Source organism: Sceloporus occidentalis, unplaced genomic scaffold (genome assembly GCF_023333645.1).
Source record: "Sceloporus occidentalis isolate IW3139 unplaced genomic scaffold, rSceOcc1.0.p SCAF_12, whole genome shotgun sequence".
Classification (NCBI taxonomy): Eukaryota; Metazoa; Chordata; class Lepidosauria; order Squamata; family Phrynosomatidae; genus Sceloporus; species Sceloporus occidentalis.
Window position 1 is genome coordinate 22,358,134 of NW_028316992.1, and position 20,802 is coordinate 22,378,935.

The 20,802-nt window shown below is 40.4% G+C and overlaps 1 protein-coding gene across 3 annotated transcripts in view; it reads right to left on the reverse strand.

The window, feature by feature from the left end:
- Nucleotides 1-14,437, reverse strand: part of LOC149305372 (ankyrin repeat and SOCS box protein 18-like) — a 54,051-nt gene extending 39,614 nt beyond the window's left edge. The window contains exon 1 of one of the 3 annotated variants that reach the window (XM_089477991.1): nt 14,211-14,437. In XM_089477991.1, coding sequence (XP_089334117.1) covers nt 14,211-14,415 — 205 coding nt within the window. In that variant the 5' untranslated portion in view covers nt 14,416-14,437. Of the gene's footprint in view, nt 1-3,839; nt 3,898-5,076; nt 5,371-14,210 lie in introns of those variants that run through there. The other 2 variants (XM_089477990.1, XM_089477992.1) reach the window with 2 other exon arrangements.
- Nucleotides 14,438-20,802: the final 6,365 nt, after the last annotated feature.

Here is a 20,802-nt window from a genome sequence, read left to right on the forward strand (position 1 = left end):
TCTGCACATCTTAGATTGTTGATATTCCTTTCTCGTATCTTCACTCTTCCTTCTTCTGTTTCCAAGCCTGCTTTTCATATAATATTTTCTGCATGCAAGTTGAACAAGTAGGGTGATAGAATGCATCTTTGCTTGAGCCCTTTGCCAATTGGTAACCATTCTGTTTCTCCATATTCTGTTCTGGCAGTTGCCTCTTGACTTAAGTATAAATTTCCCATCAAGATTATAAGATGTAATGACACTCCCATATCTTTAAGACCCTCCCACAGTTTTTTGTGATCTATGCAGTCAAATGTCTATAAAGCACATACTGATTTTTTCCTCTAGAATTCTTTAGTACACAAATGTTTGCAGTTTGGTCCCTGGTGCCTCTTCCTTTCCTGAACCCTGCTTGCATCTCTGGAATTTCTCTCTCCGTTCTATGTTGCAGAATTTTAAGCATAATTTTGCTTACATGGAAGATTAATACTATAGTTCTATAGCTGCTACATTCTTTTGTGTGTCCTTTATTGTGGATGAGGATGTATACTGATCATTTCCAGTCTGTTGGCCACCATTTTGTTTTCCATATTTATTTATATATTTTGGTTAGCACTGATGTAGGTGTAGATTGCAGCAGTTTGACTAGAATATCATCTGTTAACTGGTGATTAATTTTTTGCCAATTTTGCCAATCTTATTGAAGTTTCCACTTTGTTTTTTGGAATTTGGAATTCATCTTCATATGGTTCTTTGACTCATGTGTCATTCGTTTTTTCATCTCTAATGTGTATTTCATACATCATCTTTTTATTTCTTCATACTCTTGTAATATATTCTTTTTATTGTCATAGAATATCCCTGCCCTTGGTTTGAACCTCTCTTTGAGTTCTTGGATCTTGTGGAAGGGGTCTCTACTTTTTTGTTGTTTTCTTCTATTTCTCTGCACTGATCAGTAATTATTAACAACATCAGCAGCAACAATAATAGTGTAAAGAATAGAATTCACTTGGGAACTTATGTTTTCACAAGTGGACGTATGTCTGTGGAAAACAGATTTGACCAGTTTTGCAACTCTGATATTTGCCAAGGGGTTGCTGTTATGTTACTAAGTGGGAGAGCCAACAAAGTGACTGTTGTGCATTGAGACTGATTAAGGACAGGATTGATGCACAACAGGACCAATGTGCATGGGGCACTCCTAATGCACATGAGAACACCATCTAACAAGTGGCAATGGGCATTGGTAGAGGCCAATGCACATTGGTACACTTGCCGGTGGCCAGATATGCATCTTTGTAATTCACTAGGAGCATTCATAACATCTCTGCTACATAACAATGTGTATGTAAAGTTGCATAATGTACATCACACTAGAGCATTTCAGCCATAATGTATATAGAAGTACCTTAAAAAGATTAAAAAGTAAACCAAACTAATATTTATTTATATTTTAAAAACAAGTACTTGCAGAAATTTCAAATGGCAAGGATGATTTTAGAAGAGACATTGCTTCACTTCAGTATATGATGGAATGCCTCTCATTTGCTGGCAGCTGTGCAACATATCAACAGGACATCTAAAAATGAGGTTTTAATTTAAACTATTGTTTTAGTTATATATGTGAAATTTACGCAGATTTAATCCATGGTTTAATTGGATAAATTGTAGACCTATTCATACGCTATATTTGACTTGGTAACCACAGGTTGCCATGGAGTTCGCTTCATAACCATCCAGAAAGGAACTAGAATTACACATAAGCACCACTTCTTTACTATTTGCTCCCGAGATTGACTATGACTCTGGAGATCAGGGTTCAAATCCCTGCTTGAACATGGAAAGCCACTGGGTGACTTTGTGCAAGGCACATCTTTCAGTCTCAGATGATGGCAATGGCAAATCCCCTCTGAAGAAACATGCCAAGAAAACCCTGTGATAGGTTAGGCCTTAGAGTCACCATAAGTGGGAATGACTTGAAGGCATATGACGATGACAACAACAACACAGGAAAGAAAGGCCTGAGTTCTGAACAGTGCTTGAACCAGCACCAACTTCTTCTACAAGCTTATTGTAAGATTTTTGTAAACACGAAAAATAATTTGGTTGCAAATCTTTACCTCTCTAAAAGCTAATGGGAAGAATCAAATGTACAATGAAGGAAACTGAAGTACTTACGTGTGGCTGGATTTAATCTAGTCTTTATTAAATGGCTCATTTGGTTGAACCACATTTCACAATAGGGCTGTAATAGAACGTGACAGGAGAAAATGTTTTTCGGATACATGTACACTATTGCTATCCAACCTGCCACCATTTTTCAAGTATTGCCTACAAGAAGTTAAGATCATAGATGTGAGCCTAAAGAAGGAACAGGATAAGATTGCAAAGTGGTTGATATTTGGGTCCTGTTTTGAGGATCTTAGATGTTGGCAACAATAGATAATTAGGTAATGTTGTAATGGAAGAGATTTTGGTAGAAATCATAAACAGAATGTCTAATAGCTTTTTTCTTGGAAGAAAGGGCAGAGATTTCTTGGGCTGGTCCTTTGAATCCTGGCATGAGCAAAAGACAGATATTGTAAATGGGTGACTTAGTCAAAGTAAGAGACAATGGAAGAGCATGGTGAAGCTGCAAAGCTGGAAAGTTTCAGTTGCTCCATGCTCAAGGTGTATCTTGAGAAATATCATATTATTTTCCCCAAGACAAACAACTCCAGTCTGCATACTAAAAAGAAATAGCATAAATGACAAAATAAACTTCTTTGTATACGCTACCTACAATATGTCTATCAGCTCTTGGAAATCCTTGTATATCAACATTAGTTGCCATACTCACAAGTCAGTTTAAAGTATTTTGTTGGTACTCATTGCAAATACAAATTAGTTGATTTACAATATATCTTTTCATTGTTCTAAGGTCATATCACCTAACCAAATATGTTATGAATGCTTTTTCCCTTTCCTGGATAGCTTGTTGTTGTTGTGTCCCTTCAAGTTGTTTTTGACTTACGGTGACCTTAAGGCCTTACAAGTTTATTTTGGCAAGGTTTGTTCAGAGGAGATTTTCTTTCTGTATGGCTGTGTGTGATTTGCCCAAGGTCACCCCAGGGGATTTCCATGGTCAAGCAGGGATTCAAACCCTGGTCTCCTGGAATCCTTGTCAAGCACTCAGGTCTAATCTGCACTGCAAAAATAATGCAGTTTGACACCACTTGAACTGCTATGGTGCAAATACTATGGAATCCTGGCAAATACTATGGATTGTAGTTTGTTGCGGCACCAGAGCTCTCTGGCAAAGAAGGCTAAATATCTCACAGAACTATAAATCCCAGAATTGCATAGCGTGGAGCCATGACAGTTAAAGGGGTGTCAAACTGTATTATTTCTGTAGTGCAGATTGGACCTTAGAGCACTATAATATGCTGGCTCTCACCTGAATAATTTACCAATGCAAAGACCCCTAAAATATATAAATTATATAAGCAGCAGATAGGGGGGCTCATTCTTTTTTCACTTGTATTTGGCTGGTCTTATAATGAGTGATTATCAGTACTGATGTAGAATTAAACAAGTATGGGGCAAGATCCAGAGTGCATACTCAGCAGCCTCTGCTCTGTACCTTTCAGCAGCCACTGGCTCACATACAAATGGGACATGCATGCTGGAAACATGACTTCTAAATCTGAAAATGTACAGAGGATAGGTGTGCAATGCAACAGCAGAAAAAAATACCATCACATTCAGTATAACCGTGCTTTACCTCCAATGCTGTTCCACTGCCTCCCTTCAGAGACATTTCCCACTAGTGTCAAACAGTACCTATTACAGATCACTTGTATTTGCAGCACCTTACATACCAGATTGCTCCATGTTTTAGGTCTCTATATTCATCCTCTGAAACATCAGCAAAGGGGGAAAGGCAGCTGAGGCTGAAGAGAAAGCAAAGTGCTAATCACTCTGCTGTGAAGATAACAGAGGCGCACACTGAGGGTTATGTTAGAAGATTACCAACTCCATTGCCAGTGGCTGGAGAAATGTTGCTTAGGGCCGGGGAGTCTTTCAAAATCTGGGGAAGAAACAGGAAGTGGTTCTCACCTGGAAGGCCTCATTTCAGTGTGATCATATTAAGTGAGACCAATAATGCGAGATCAAAAATAATGAACATAGATGATCATCATAATTTTAAAGTAGATGGTGAAGACATTGAAAAAATAATCGAAATAACAACAACATAGTGTAGTAAGGAGGGTTCCCTGATGCTCAGTGGACAATTAGTTTCTAACCACAGAGGAGAAGAATGTCAAGAACTGTTCAAAAACTTTCTGTCTGTGCTCAGTGGGTATGACAAATCAAGACCCCCCCATATTCTGAACGCTGAACACATTTGGCTAAGGAGATTATCACACTGCCTTTTCTCCCAGCCTCAGTGCGGGCTGAAACTTTTGAATTTTTTTTAAAAAACAGGTATTATCGCACACCTCCGTGCCCAGTCTGGAGGCACCATGTACCCGATCTTGGCATCCCGCATCTGATTCATACTTGTCTGGCACTTTTGGAAAGAACGTGAGTTTCCCATTCTTTGCAAAGTATGGGAGAAGTATGGATCGAGTATGGGATGCCAAGATCGGGTATATGATTCCTCCAGACTGGGCACAGAGGTGTGTGATAACACCCATTTTAAAAAAGTTTTCAAAAGTTTCTGCGCGCAGTGAGGCTGAGAGGAAAGGCAGTGTGATAAACTCCTAAGTCATGATTTCCTCCTTGCTCTGTTTCCTTTGGCTTGCCTAGAACTAGCATGTATGATGATACAGCAAGGCCGCGATTCTCTTCACTACTGATAACTACTGATAACAGTTTAAGGGTATAATCCATCTTGACCCTTTCATATAGGAAAGAGATGCTGAGAAAGTGGAGTGAGTGGGTAGAGAACTAACTCTTCCAACTGTACAGAATGACAAGAGAGAGGGGCAAGACTTGGACACAGAGATTTTTTAAAAAAAGAGATTGCAGTGGGAGGGAGGAAACACACTACCCTCAATTTGGATTAGTAAATACCTGTTTAAGATTGAAAGTGGTCCTTGGAATCTAGAGTACCTGACAGTCCGTAAGCAGCTTGGCTTTTCACCTGCCATTCCAGTTCATTTTTATTGATTTCAAAGACCACATTGACATCTTCATAGTACTGGTCGATGAGGGCTTTGAGCTTCTTCAGGTCTCCCCTGACCAGAGCTTCATAGTATTTGTCCACAGGGGCATGAGGCTTCCTAGGGAACTTGGATCCTTCTTTTTCAAAGATTTGCAGCTTCTCTACAGCAAGTCCAGGCAGCTGTTCCATTGTGCTGATCTGCCGTTTATGTTAATCCAAAATCTTATTCTGAGGATTGGTGGGGTTTTATAGCTAGATCTGACTTCCTTGTTTGTACTGTCCAATTATGTTCTAGTTAGGGCTCTGACATTGCTTGTTTTAAATCTAGTAATAATTGTTATTTGATACAATTCAAGTCACATGAACTGCCGGCTACAATAACAAGTACTTTAGTACGCCTGATTAGATATCTGTGTGTATATTTGCACCTGGCTAGGTTGAATAGGCTGTTGTATGCTGGAATTCCATCATGAAGTTATTTCAGCTCCCAGTCATAGCTTGGCTAGGAAGCATACTAGTCTACAGTGAAGATTTGCTATATTTGCCTGTCAAGATCCAGGTGACATGGATAAACGGATGCAATAGTTTGCGTGCTTTGGGATATCTTGTCCTTCAAACATTTAAAGACTGTTTATCCACAAGGTTTCTAGAACTAAATTCTTTTTCATACCCTCCCTGTAAAGGCCAGTTGTGTGGTGAGTTGATATATTCTGGCAATGCACACTGCCATCCAATTTGCATTTCTCCATTACATTCCCATATCAAAGCATGTTACACTGAACTAATCTGCTAGGACTTTTTCATGTTGCAGAGACTGTGATTCTTGGTGATTAGGAAACTATGCAGTAAAATCCTTCTATGCTTAAATTAATGGACAACCTTTATTGTGATGATGGTGCCGCCTGGACTAAAAATTGCCTCTGGAAACAGGATCTCTCCCTAAACTGGCTGGCTGAAGGGCACACAGGGGACAAACCAAAAATAGGTGAGGCATGCCTCTTACATTCTCTGCCTAGGGCTTAGCAAGAAAACTATTCACACTCAAGAGGTATCTGATATTGCAGCCTATGTATTACCAGAGGCTAACTTTTGTCTAATTAAAAACCTTCAACACATCCCATCAGTAGTTCATTCAAAAGTATAGCAATACCATATATATATTGGAAACGAACTAGGAATATGTTTGATTAACAGAACTCCTTGAATGATAGCTGGGAAATTCTCCAGGGCAGGAAAAAGAAGAGGGACTGTATTTTCCAGGGATTCTGAAATTTTAAATTAATTTTTTTTGGGGGGGGGCATGGTGCATTTCTTCCTACAGCATCTGCCTGCTATTCATAGGTGTTTATTGAACTGTGCTGTATTACTATGGGTAAGGATGTATATTAATTTGTTGGAATTGTCTTGAGTGCCTCATTTAGGTAGCAATGTAATAAAAAAAGATAAACGTATATGTGTTATATGCCTTAAACAACAATGAATTCTGAAAATATACATAACCCTGACCCCACTGAGCTATTCAGGATTCACTGGCTCAGTTTAAAGGTAGTTCCATGCATCTTGTCCACAGCGAGGATGGAGAGGAGGCAAATGAGGAGAGAACTAGTAGGTGTATGTGCTTGGTCCCCATTGTGGCATTTATACAGTAGTAGTACAGAGCCATGTGGATGGGGGGGAAATGTCCTGAGAGCTGATGGCAACCTCCCACAAGCCCCAGTGACAGGAGCAGAAGTAGCATTGAGCCCAGAAAAGGCCTTTCATGTAGCATATGTTCTGGGTGAGGTGTGAGGAGAAGAGATGGTGGCAACCACCACAGATGCTGGATGCATTTTGCTGCCTGCAGTGTCACCAAAAATGTTTCCTACCCAGCTGGGGTTTGTTATATTCAGCCAGATCTCATTTGTGACTTTTTCCATATTACTTGGCCCAGAAACTGATCCACTTCTCCCGTTTCAGCTCCTTGCCCACTTTGGCCCTGTGACATCACAAGGACTCACTGGTTGACCTCAGGCTTTAGCCCTAAAATTTCAGCCAATGGGATGCCTCTGATCTGGCAACCCTGATTAGTTTGCTATAATTTTGCAAAGCTTAAACTTGCTTTGATCAGGTTGAAATCTCTGTGAAATGGAAAGTTCACTGTGGGGTGAAACAGATGGGCCAAATAAAGTGGTTTCAAACCACTTTGAAGGTGGGGCGTTTAGATGACGCATGCCTCCAAAGTGGGCAGAAACCTGATTGAAGCTGCACTCTGGGGCTAAAAACTGGAGCAAAAAGAACCCAGGATATTCTGACTTAGCCTGGAAAATGCACACCTTCGGCCCTACATATACGGTTCTGAAGGAGCAATCCATCCTAACCCTAACCCTAAAGCTGTATATAAATGCACCGGTGCAGGTGCACATTTAAAAAAGGACGGATCCAGGTGGCAATTCAAAGGAGTGAAAGTATGACACCTCCAAAGGATATAAATATAACATACACAAACCAGACAGTCCAAGAGGGGGCATGATTGGGCTTTGCCAGTGTTTTAATGGACACACCGATGTTCTGATGCCCTATACTGGTGGAGGATCACAGGTGTGGCTGTTTGGCCAATCAGAGGGGTGGCCATTCAATGGGATGGCATCTAGGCACAGACATTTGTTAGTGGTGTGTTTGTGTGATGGTGCGTGTGCATGGTGGGAAGGCGACCCCAAAAAATTACTTATGCTTGATGCTGCACTGTGTGGTGGGGCCATGTGCATTTGGGCCACTTTAGGAGCATCTGGTGCAGACAGCGGGGGGTTTGATCTGCTTCTGGAAAATGCAGGTTCTAACCACTTTCTCCTGCCCGTCTGTTCCGCCCCTGTGTGGGCAATAACCTTCCCCTCACTACTGAGCAATTACAGCTCAATCCCTATAAATGTCCAGGGTATGTCCTAGTTTAATTCTATGGGTCTGAGCTTTTGTTCAGAGACACAAAAGGCTTTATCCCTGCTTCTGTTGTTTCATGATCTGGGACAGACAAGCTAGAAGAATGTCTCACACAATGAGTAAGCAGGGGTAAAACCTTTTGTATCTCTGAACAACAGATTACCAACAAATATTACTCAGCACCTTGGTCTTGCAATGCAGAACAATCCTAACAAGGTCTGTGTGAATAATGAAGAGAGCCATATTCACTCAGGGAGGAAGGGAGCTCCTATCACATGTTGCAGCTATGCCTCTGAAACAGACAGGTTGCACCTTCTAAAAAGTCTTTGTCAGTATGAATGACAAGAGGCTTTCTATAATTCAAAAGCTTTTATGTTCTTAGGTTAACAAACTTTGGCCCAGTAAATCTTCTATTTTAGGAACAAATATTTTTTCTATAATTGTAGGAGAATTTGGCCTAGGATCAAGAAATGAAGCAGGGATTCAGTGGTTGAATTTTGTGAAGCCAACAGTTTGTTAATTATAAACATATTTTTCAAGCAGCCAGAGGCAACTGTATACATGGACATCATCTGATGAGCAATCTAGAACTCAAAGACACCCCATTCTCTCTCCAGATTGTGACACAAACTGTGAACTGAACTTCGGACTGAAGCCAGGGACATTGCCTGGGAGGAATAAAAAAGAACACCGCCTGTAGTCAAATAGGAACAGAAGCTTCAGAAAGAAGAAATTCAGACAGAAGAAACTCTTCAAACAATTAAGGACAGACTACAGGCAAAAGTAAAAGGTGACAGAAAAAATGTCAGAAACTTGAATGCAACTGTTCAATGACTTGTGTGCAGGGACAAGGAGAACTACTATAATAATCAATGCAGAGAAATAGAAGATGATGACAAAAAAGGAAGAACAAGAGACCTCTTCCACAAGATCAAGAAATCAATTGCAACTTCAAACCAAGGATAGGGATGCTCTATAACCGAACACATTACCAAGTAGTGCAAGTAGAAATAAAACAATGATGGGAACCATACATGGAAGAACTATATAAAAGAGATGAAAGGATGACATGGAGGTAATAGGCATCGGGAACTGCCAAGGTCAGTCTCATAGGAGTGCCTGAAACAGAGAGAGACAATGAGGCAGTCCTGGGAAGTGGATGTTTTAGAATGAGAGTGAATAGGGTTTGATCACATGAAAAGGTGTGAATTGTTCTGTGCTTTTTATACATGGTGTAACATTGCCATGCTGTGAACTAGTTTAATTTTCTGTTTTCATACTGAGACTTGGATTTCTGAAATAAGATCAGCCTTCCAGAAAGATAGACTCAGTCAAGGAGGTCACAGCCTTGAGTCTGCTGGACCTGAGCAGGGCTGTTGAGGCTGGTTATTTGGAGGCCTCTCATTCATAGGGTCACCATAAGCTGAAGTTGACTTGACAGTATTTAGTAACAACAAATTTTGTCTTGCTCCAGAAACTTCTTCCTAACCTCCAAGCCAAAATGATTGTGCCCACTAGCCTACTAGCTCACTATCAGTTCTTCTGCTTCAAAGGCAACTGTTATCTGGTCTTCTTTCAAACTCATCAGTGTCCATCATAAATTCTGTTAGACCTCACTCCTGTTAAAATAAACAAGATCTGGGTACTAGTGCATTAACTCAGGAGGGCTGACAGTTGAATCCTACAAGTTGGAAGTGGAAGTAGTCAATAATTAAATATGACATAAAAGAACTCAAGTACACCTGTTGAACTCACTCTCCCTTTGTGTACATATTAAGTGCAAAGAAAATGTATTTCAACTGGACTCTAAAATGAATGAGTGATTATGTTCCAATTTAAAGAAAATGTATTTATGCAAAATTCATATGAAACTATGAGGAAAATAAGAGTTGTAGTGAGAATGGATCCAAGGTTGCATCTGCACTTCAGAAATAATGCAGTGTGACACCACTTTAACTGCCATGGCACTATCCTATGAAATTATGGGATTTGTAGTTTGTTGTGGTGCCAGAGTTCTTTGGCAGAGAAGGTTCAATATCTCATAAAACCAAACATCCAAAATTCTGCAGCAGTTAAAGTGGTGTCAAACTGCATCATTTCTGTAGTGCAAATGCAGCCCAAGTAAGATTGGATTAAAATGAGCGCGACTTTAAAAAACCTGTTGGATTGAAACAATTTCTCCATTTCCTCTGTCTAAAAAACTCTGTGCTAGTCCAGATGGTTTCTTAGCATCTTTTAATTCTTTCTAAACTTTATGATGTTGCCTGTTTCTACCTACTGAATTTTCTCTCTTGGCCACTTCTGTGGAACATCTGTGGAGTGTGGAAAATCTCACCTCATTCAAATCTTTGTGGTCTTTACCTTTTCTCTGATCTTCTCTCTCCTCCCACCTCCTATTTTCCATTCTACTTCTTTCATCATCTTATTTCAATCTACGTCTCATCTCAGTTTCTTTCACTTGCAAGGGAAAGGTTATGATGTGCAGGCACTTTTTGCTTTACTTCTCACAGGACCCACTACAGTGTTGCTTCACAAGTCATAATCTTTGCTTTAGCTCTGAATATGGCCGGCTGAAAGTCCATCCCTACAGCTACTTTGAGGGGAATAATTTCAGTCTGAACATTTCCGCTGGTTAGCCGTCAATAGCTAACTAACCCTTTGAGCTGTAATATTTACTGCCTCTATTCTAGTCATGTTTTGATGACTATACATTAGTAAAAAACATTTTAGATATCAGTGATTAAAACACAAAGGTGAAAGTTTATAATGGCAGCAATATTTTTTCCCTTTTTTTGTACTCCTTTTTTTGGCATTGAAATAAAATGAGCATTAGACTGACAGCCTGTGTGGGCTATCATTGTTCCTTTTTCCTTCACCCAGAAGAGAATCCTCACAGGGAAAAAATGAATTGTCATCATATGGCTGAAACTCTAGAAGTACCTAGCAATTTAAAAATTGGTTTCAGGTATCACTGTATTTAATCATTGTATGTGGAGAGTATCTCATGTTTGTAGATAACTAGAAAATGCCTTCAATTTGATCTGTTGTGTACTAAAGAGTACCAATTAATCAATGAACTGGGATTGAAGTTGTTTGGGTTGCAGTTTTGAAAAATGGTGGCTATTCAACTTTGAACAGTGATAGCAAGCTGGCCTGGATGTTAGCAACAGTGGCATTCTTTTCTGGATGCATGCATGCCAACCTCTTCAGGTTTCTGGTACTCATACAGTTACCATGCCCACCTCCTATTGTACTAACACAGTAAAGCAATTATTAAATTGACTAAAACAACAACAACAATCACCAGCTAGCATTTTGTATTGCAGTTACAGATTTCTAATCTAGATTCGTAGCTGCTCCATATTCAATAATACTATTGCCACAATTGTAAATGCCTTCCTAGGCCCACGTTAAGAGCCAGCAGCCACACCAAGCAAAGGAGATTTGTTCAGTTGCAAACTGGGGCTCAAGAAGGATGATTTTTCAGCCCCTCCTGCCAGTCAGCAAGGTTGTGGCAGTCAGATGTAGGGCCTCTGTTGAAATTCCTTTTTGTAGCCTTGCTCACTGGTGAGAAGGAGTAGAAACATCCTCCTCCTTGCTCTCCATTTGACAGATGAATAGACATCCTTCGCTTGATGTGGCTGCTGGCTGTTAAGGTGGGCTTGAGGGGTAGGAACAGGAGATGTTACTTAGGATCTTATCATACGTAGCTTTTAAACTGCAGTTATAGATGATATTGCACCTTTGGCAATACTTATCACACAACATTTTTGCAATCCATAGCTGCTGTGTATGCAAAATTTGGTTAGGACATCCCTTTTCATTGATGTTGGGAACCTGTAAATAGCTCCCAGTTGCACAGAAATCCCAGTACTTCTCACATGCAAAATGTTGCTGCCATGGCAGTTGCCGTATTAGCAGTCATGTGATGTCACAATTTCCTCCTCTCCCCCTTCCCCTTTCCCTCGCTATTAACAAGGAACCTGATTCTCTTTTTTAAAAAGTATTTTCTTTTCTTTTTAGAACCTTAAATCACTTTATCAGAAAGACACACTGGGTCAGAGAGGTGGGGTTAAGGGGGAATGTGGAAGAGAACACAAGGGATTGTTGATGGTGGCAGTAACCCCAGTAGTGCGATCGCAAAGACATGCGATAATGGTTGCTCTCAAACTAGTATGTTTGCATTTTTAATTAGGGTTATAACAGTGAGAACAGGGCTTATGTGGTAAGGCCCTTAGTAATACATTTGTAACTAAATAGCTGATGTAGGCTATTGATGATGTTGCAGAAGAAATTAATTAATTGATATTCACCAGAATCTGGCAATCATTCATGCACATTTAATGCATGGTGTTTCTATGAAGGCAGCCTTAGATCTGACTTAAATGTGTAGGTGCACACATATTAGAACCCTGAATGCAATTTCACAATGGGTTTAATATGCTCAGAAGCAGGCCTGCCTCATAATCTCCGTGCAGATGGAGAGTTAAGCTATAAAGATGAACTCTGTTAGCCCAGATGAAACCCTGCTGAAGTGAGTGGGATTGCTTCAGAAGATACTTTTTTTTTTTTTTAAATGGCACTTTAATTGTTTTTTTAAAAAAATCAAGGCCTGTTACAGACTGCCAAAATAAAGCTGCTTCGGGTCTCTTTGGAGGTACACTATTTAAATGATGCATGCATCCGAAGAATCTGGAAGCTGCACCAAAGCTGCACTCCAGTGCTTAGGAATGGAGTGTGGCTTTGGCGCGACTTCCGGACTCTTAGGACCCATGCATCATTTAAATAGCATACCTCCAAAGAGACCCGAAGCAGCTTTATTTTGGTAGTCTGTAACAGGCCCAAGTGTCCAAATTTGTAGGGGTTTATCAATCTGATTGTATGTGAGTACACTCATGTCTCCATATTTGCATGTTCATTAAAATCATCTGTACATTTCAAAAAACTTTCTGCATTGGCAGATGACATCCCCGTTGTACACCTCCAGCATATGGCTGCCTGTATAGTCTTCTATACACCATTGAGGCCCACGGTAGCACAATCTCGTCCCCCACCCATCTACACAATGCTAAGTCCTGCCATTTCATTAACCATCTAAACACTGTTCTTAATCATTCTTTTCTTTGTAGCCAATTCTCTCCTTCTCTCCATCACATTGCTTCTTTGTAAAAGCAATGAACGGACGAGCACATCTCCCTTGTGGGCAGCTTCCTGAGCAACGGGTGCTGGACTGGGGTGTCTATTGGGTCTGGAAGAGGATATGTCTTTTAAAAAATTGTCTGGATAAGCCTTTGGTAGAGCCTCACCTTATTTCTGCAGTATTTCACCCCCCGGCTGCCCCCAATCAATCTGGGTGATGTAATTTGCCTGATAAAATTATGTGTACTAATTATGCAAATGAGATAGACTAAATTAGCATGCCTGGTCTGCATAATTTCTCGTTCAAGCACAGAGGCATGCAGGGAGGGAGGGGGCAATGAAAGGTCACCTTTCTTGATAGCTTGGCCAGCTAAGAAACTATCTGTTTCCGTTCACTAGCGCTCCTTCAGAGGTTCTGTCCTGCTTACCGTGTGGGGTCTGGATTGGGCCCCATCATCTTTTGCATCTCTTGCAGTCATCCATCAGGGCAATTATTATTTCTCTAGCCTGAGCATTCACTTTTCTTTCCAGGTCTGGTTGGAAGGGATTAATCAGGGTGTGGAAGAAGAAGAAAAGCTTGAGTGCTGAGTATTTTTCTTTCATTAAATGCAACATTTATTTTGATGTTGCTGCTCTGGATATCACAAAGCATTGTTTCTTAAACTAAAATCCCAGGCTTCCACAGAAGGCAGCCATAGCAGTTAAAGTTGAATATTAGCGTTGTAAAAGTGTAGTGTGATATTGTCATATATGCATCCCAGAAACACATATATAACTTGCTACTAAAACATAGCTACTAATAGGTACCACTCTTTCCCTACTACCTTTAGTCATACAAATCTGCTACTTCCACATTATGGAATATTTCTCAGAAACTCAGAATGAAGCATGCAAATCTGAATCGGTTTAGGTTCAAACGGCATATTTATATTATTGATTTGCATTATGTTGAGCTCCAAATCCGTGTTTTCTTCATGCAGTGACAATCCTGAAAATGGGAAGATTTAATTGGCACAAATGAACCAGTTACCTACTAACACCAGAGGGTGCAGTTGAGCTGCTGGGTCTTTCATCCAGTCATCATTAGATAGTTCTATGGTGGCATCCACATGTTTCACTTCACTGCAGAGTAAATCCATCACAGTCTCTTCATCCTCCACTTCCAGGGCATTCTTTAATCTGTTAACTAAATCGGAGTTGAGTGGGTGATCTGGGATACAGTCAAAACCAGACATCCTGAGCACTTTGTGCTTGGGAACCATTTTCTCCCCCAGGCAGCGTGCAAAGTAAGCTGGCTGTAAATGAAAAGTGTTGCTTGGTTTTGCTAAAAATAGCCCAAGCTCCTCTTTCACTTGCAGGATCCTAAGAGGAGAGAGGAATGTTGAGGGAGTCACTGAAAGTGCCAGAACTCAAATGTTTTTGAGGAGTTTATGGAAACATTTTCTCCCAAGAGACATGCAGAGGAAATGCTATAATTATCATGCAAAGGTAGTGTACAAGTGGTATCTTCTCCTGTACCACTTCTAATCAGTTAATTGAAACTGACAGGTTAGATAATCAGTACTGTAAATGTAAATCCTTTGAAATGACACCCCGCTTTTTAAGAAGTAAAAGCTGGTTTTTGTTCTTAACAAATGTGAGTGATATCACTACACTCATGGATCTGAGGTTTAGCATGAGTTTATTACTGGTTACAGGTCTTAATAGGAATAGCAATAGCAAGTACCTACCTATATTGCTTATCAGTACACTTAAGCACTCCCTAAGCGGTTTACAATGTGTAAGCTAATCCCCCCCCCCAACAAGCTGGATACTCATTTTAGCGACTTCAGAAGGATGTAAGCCTGAGTTGAGCTTGAGCCCTTGGCTGGTATTGAACTTGCGGTTTATGCGTAAGTGGCTGCAGTACAGGCATTTAACCATTGTGTCACCAGGGCTCCTTAAAGTCCCAAGGTGGTGAGTGTTATCCAAAAACAAGTGGGGGGTCCCCACCGACTATCAACGTTAGTTTAAATATTGGGGAAATTAGCTTGTGCAAGAGGCTTGTGTAGCCTTTGGACCATTTGCACATGTTTATAGCAGTACTGAGGAGAATCAAAAATCTGGGTTTAGTTAAGAGGGTATTATTTTAAAAAATGCAAAATGCAGTCACACACACAAGATGGCAATTCAAACAGACACAGCATACAGACCTAATGAAAAAGGAAATATGGAAAGGTGGTAGTGGAGTTTTAGAGGTTTGCAGTGGGATGATAATTACCTGTACGATGAGTAGACCCTGGAAAGCTGGAGTGGCTCAGACTGGGAGGTCTGAGGGTGACACAGAACATACACAGAGTGTGGGGCTGTATAACAGCTGTGTGCACAGAGGTTAGATTTTGAAACCCCATATTTATACCTAAAATATAGTCCCAAGCAATGGGCTATCTCACCAGGTAATAAAGGTAATAAATTCTTTCTCAGGAATTGACAATGAGATTCCGGACTAGTTGATGGCTTTAATTTCAGTATGGCAAAAACAGTGATTGGATCAGGATATCCCCGGGATGGGTGGACAGAAAAGTTTGACTGGGAACACAACAGCGGGTGGGCAGAAAGATTAGTTTACTGCAAAGAGATCCTTTGTCACAAGTTGTAGGAAGAAACAAATGACTTGGAGGAGAGTAGGTGCAATTAATACAGCCATCTGGATTTGACTGTCTTGTTTACCTGAATATGTACATGCCTCAGGACATGTTCCTTTTCTCGTGAGAACCTGACCTAGTGTTCCTGAAAGGCTGTGTCAAAAACACGCTGTCTCCAGACATGAGATGTGAGATATGGGGACCCCAAAGTACAGCATGGGGTATCCAAGATTTCACTGTTTTGAAAATGGTCAGAATTTCCTGTTCCAAGTAAAATAAGAGGGATGAACACTGTGTCAAGTGTTCTGAGTGACAAATTTTGGTAAAACAGGGTTGTAATCCCAATTTAGCCACGGAAACCCACTGGGTGATCTTGAGCAAGTCACATTCTGTCATGCTTGGAGGGAGGCAATGGCACACCCCCCCCCCCCCCGACCAAATCCAGCCAAGGAAACCCTGTGATAGGTTTGCCTTAGGATCGCCATAAGTAAAAAATTGACTTGAAGACCCACAACAAATGAATACAAGAAGGGGGGATACCATTTATTTCCACCAGGAATCCCAGAGTTGTTTTTTTTTAATGTTGGGAAGGGCTCAGTACTGACAGGAAGGCCATTTTTAATATTTCTCCTTGCAGGTATGCTTTTATAAAACAATAAAAGTACCCCCTCTTCCTTTTTACTTTTTAAAAAGCAAAAGCTGTGGAGGGGACATGTCCGAAGACAGGAGGATCATACAGAATACGTTCAAAAGAAAATGTAAACATACATAGCTACCAAACTTCAGGGATGGAGAATCTCCTGGTACAGAACCTGGGATTAGGGGTAAAAGATTGTTTCTAATGTGGGAAAACAAGCATTAAAGTGGCAAATGAAAAATAAGTGAAAACAAATGTAATAATAATAATATTGTTATTTATTTTTATCCTGCCCCTCTGTGTATCACAATTGAGGTGCCTTACAGCATTAAAATATACAATCCAGATCCCCCAATCCCATCCTCCCTAAAATACAATTGAAAATTTTACAATATAAAACATAACTTAAAATAATACACAACAAAATAACAGTGATTACAATAAGAAAATCAGGTTCCAACAATTAGGTACTGTATTCATTTTTTGGTGGCCGGGTATCTATTCATGAAATGTAAATACATTCGAGGTCAAATTTTTCTCAGTTTCCCCCCTGATGGGATGTGAGCTGGCCAGGGATGTGGGAGTCATAGTTGCTATCTCTTAGAAATGCCCCTCACATGTTCAGTCCAGCTTACTCTCAAGTAGGTGTGCATAGGATAGATTGCATTCATCTTTTGCTATTCCTTGGAGGACTCAACTGCAATAGCTGTCATTCTTATTCTTACTATTTGTGGTTGATCAACTAAGTGCACTTTCGATAATTCCTGAGGGGACAGGTCAACTACATAAAAGTCTTGGTGATACAATTTTGGCTGATCATGGGAGGGAGGGTCAAGCCCTCCACGCCTCTCCCACCCCCTTTCTGAGGCCTGTGATTTTTAGGCACCAGAATCATGGTTTTGAAGGAACTATTTTGTTGAAGCTTTAATTGTTTTTGAGATTTACTCCGATTTTGTTCACTGCTATTCCCTACTCCTCTTGTTCTTCATCACTGGGAACTTGTAGTTTTTTAATACTAATTGCAGTTTGTCAAGAGTACTGTTGACAACTGAAATGGCTGATGCAGAAGAATGAAAAATGTGAGCTCAGTTGTCCTTTGCTGTTCTCTCATTTTGGGTTTTTTTTCTTTCTCTCTTTTTCTGTGCTTTCCCCAGTGTTATTTCAAAGTGAATCTTAGTGCGTGGAAGATAGATTCACTTCATGCCCAGCCACAGCTAAGAGGGGAAGCCTAGCCTTCTTCTCACTACCTTTGTCTCCAAGACAAAGTACGGCATAGCACTGGGTAAGTTTCACTTGAAAGTCCCCCTGTACAGACAGCCAAGCTATATGGGGATGGAGACAGGGGAGAGCAGAGGCGTATGCTTGCCCTAATGGAGGAGATTAGAGGAGTCATGCAGAGGAATGGGAATAAGGGCCTTGATGCGGGACCCTCCCACTTCAGATGGGAGACTTCACAGCTCCGAACACACTGTGATGTCTAAGTGAAATGTAACCTTCATGTAGCCTCAGTTGAGAAACAGCTGTGCCAAATGAATAATTTTGACTAGCTTCTTAGGAGACTTACCCCCAAACATAAAATCACCATTTTTGTCAAAAGGTTTAGTGCCCATTCTGGAGAGCTATTCAGTGTAATTTAATGCAAAACTAATTTAAGTCCCACAACCGTACATGTAAACTGCCTTAAAAGATTTGAGGATTGGATTACTTTGTTCCACAGCGGTAAAGCTCTCAGTAGTGATGAAACATACAGGGGTGAAACAGGAGGAACATTGTTGGATCTTGTAACAAACAGCATTTGAATTATTATTAATTATTATTATTTTTAGAAAATTGATATCTAATCTTGGCAGTAGTTTGATATCTTTTTCTTTTATATTATACAGTTTAAGCTAATAGACTATCCAAATCATGATTCAAATTTGAAACATCCCATTATTGTGTGTTCTACTGAATTTATTTTGAACATTTAGATCTTGTTGTTCAAAAGTTTTTTTCAAAAAAAAAAAAAACTCACACAGAGTAATTGTCTTTCTTGGGTCATATGAAATTAACAAGAGAAAAAGAACTCACATTTATGTGAAAACTAACTCTCCCAGATGATCAGGTCAGTATAAAATGACATGAAATTAACTGCAGGGCCTTGTCTCACCAAAATATAAGATGAACCCTTATTCCATATGAGAATACTGTATGAAAACATTTGGTCAGTATCTTTAAAACCTGTGTTTTGTTTATAAAAAGAAAAAAAGGCAACTTTTATGGTCCTCTTGACTAGGCTAGGTAGGACTGATGGGAGCCGCAGTCCAAGAAGATCTGGTGAGCACACATCACTTACTCCTTCTACAGAAGCATAGCTCTTTGTAGGTATATGTCCATATCATAGCAATTGGCTTGAGCCCAGAAACATGAATGAATTTTCAAACTCAGTTGTAGAATGCTTGGTAATATTCTGCACTGGTTTCGATACAGAAGAACCCTATATAAAACCTTGGGGCTCCATGCTCTAAGTTTATGCAGAAAAATATCCAAAATTTGGTACTAATTACCTGGCATCTTGTTATTGACTTACCCTTGGATAACTGCAGTTTATATGCACATAAATCCCCATTTAGAGGGGACACAAATGCTTTGCTCTTGCTCTTGCACTTTGTCCAAACACCTCCTACATGAAAAGCTTTTAAGCCCCCAGAGGAATTCCTGCTGCTTTTTCTTACCAGAGGGAAAGTGGAGGGAGGACAATTTAGACGTGGAAAATCCAGCTGCTCTCAGCTCACAGGGGAAGGAAAGGCAAGTGTACTCCACTTGACAGCATACTTTTATTTCGTCATTCCTTGATTGTTGAGACCAGCTGCTTCACTCTGGTCTGAAACACCTACCTCCTCCTCCACTAGTAAGTGACAGCAGTCGGAGTGCCTTCTGGGGCTTAACAGGTGCCAAGTGGTGGGAGGATTTGGACCTGTGTGTTTGGAGCTACTCACACTTGAAGGATCTTGTTCCTTGTGTCTTTGAGTAGTAGAAGCTGAAAGGGTGATCAGGTAGGGCAGTACTGTAATCCAGGTAAGTAATGTTGAAATGAGATTATTAGTAAAGAGGTAAAGAAGTTACAGGTTTTGAGTTACACTTAACTATTGCAGCTATACTTTTGAGAAATACAAAAAACTGGTTACATAGTAAGTATATTCTGATGGCATGGCTCTTGAGCATGGCCTCGAGTGCACAGATGGCCTTGACCACCATCAGAAGCTCCAGTGCACTGAAATGGAACTGAATCTCCATCGTGACCAAAGCCTGTGAAGCTGGTGAAGGCCACAGTGCATTCCCTACTCTGAAAGGGATGTGTCAGTGCTCCCTATGCAGAGAGGTACATGAAATTAATTCTGTGATGAAGACGGTGACAGATTGTCTATTTTGAGCAGAATCATATAGATTTGGGTGGAGTGCTTAAAGCTGTGAAAGTAGCCTGGGGAATAGATAGATAGGCAGACATCAGCTAAGCAATTCTGGAGCTGTGAGAACTGAAGTTTAGCATAGGAGAAGATGGCTAAAGTGACTGAAGGCATCTTTAGGTACAGCCAATGCATCTTAGTGAGATGTTTAAAGATCAGACACTGCTGCCCAAAACTGGCCCACACTTTCTCAAGTCTTACTTCTGTTTTCCTGCCTGCCTTCGCCCATTCACCCATGAGAAATGTCAGCCAAACTAGTTTTCATTTTGGCCATAATTTCAGAGCCTGGTTTAGTCTTGGCACTGCCCACATTAGTGGCTATGGGACCAAGCAGTTGAACATGAATAATAGAGGCATTATCCGTACCGCAGCCACCAAGCACTCCATCTCAGGATATTCAGAACCACTTAGCACCATAATGCCTGGTAAGAATGTAGAAGCATCTTACTTTTAAGATATCAGAGTCCAAATCCACATTAGCATCTCTGCCAAAGGGTTTTTTGGTTTTTTTTTTGAAAAGCAGAAAAGGAAATCAATTAGCTTCTTGTGCAGAAGCTCAACAGACTTCAGAACTCCAGGTAGCTATCACCAAACTATTTCAACTGTTGCCTTAGCCAACTGTTTTTCCAACTCAATTTATTGCTGTAATCCTGCCTCCATCTTTGGAGAGGCGGGAAATATAAATAAACTATTATTATGATTATTATTATTTTCTCATACACCCAACCTGTTTTGGAAAGGGTAAATATGCTTTTGGATATTCCATCCTCCAATAAATTCTTGGATCATGTTTTCAGTTTATGCAAGTGAAATTCAGGAGAAGCCTCCAGTAGTCCCTACAGCACAACTGGTTCCTATGGATTGTTTCCCCATATTCCTTCTCCCTGTCACCAAGATGCCAGTCAGGAGCAGTGT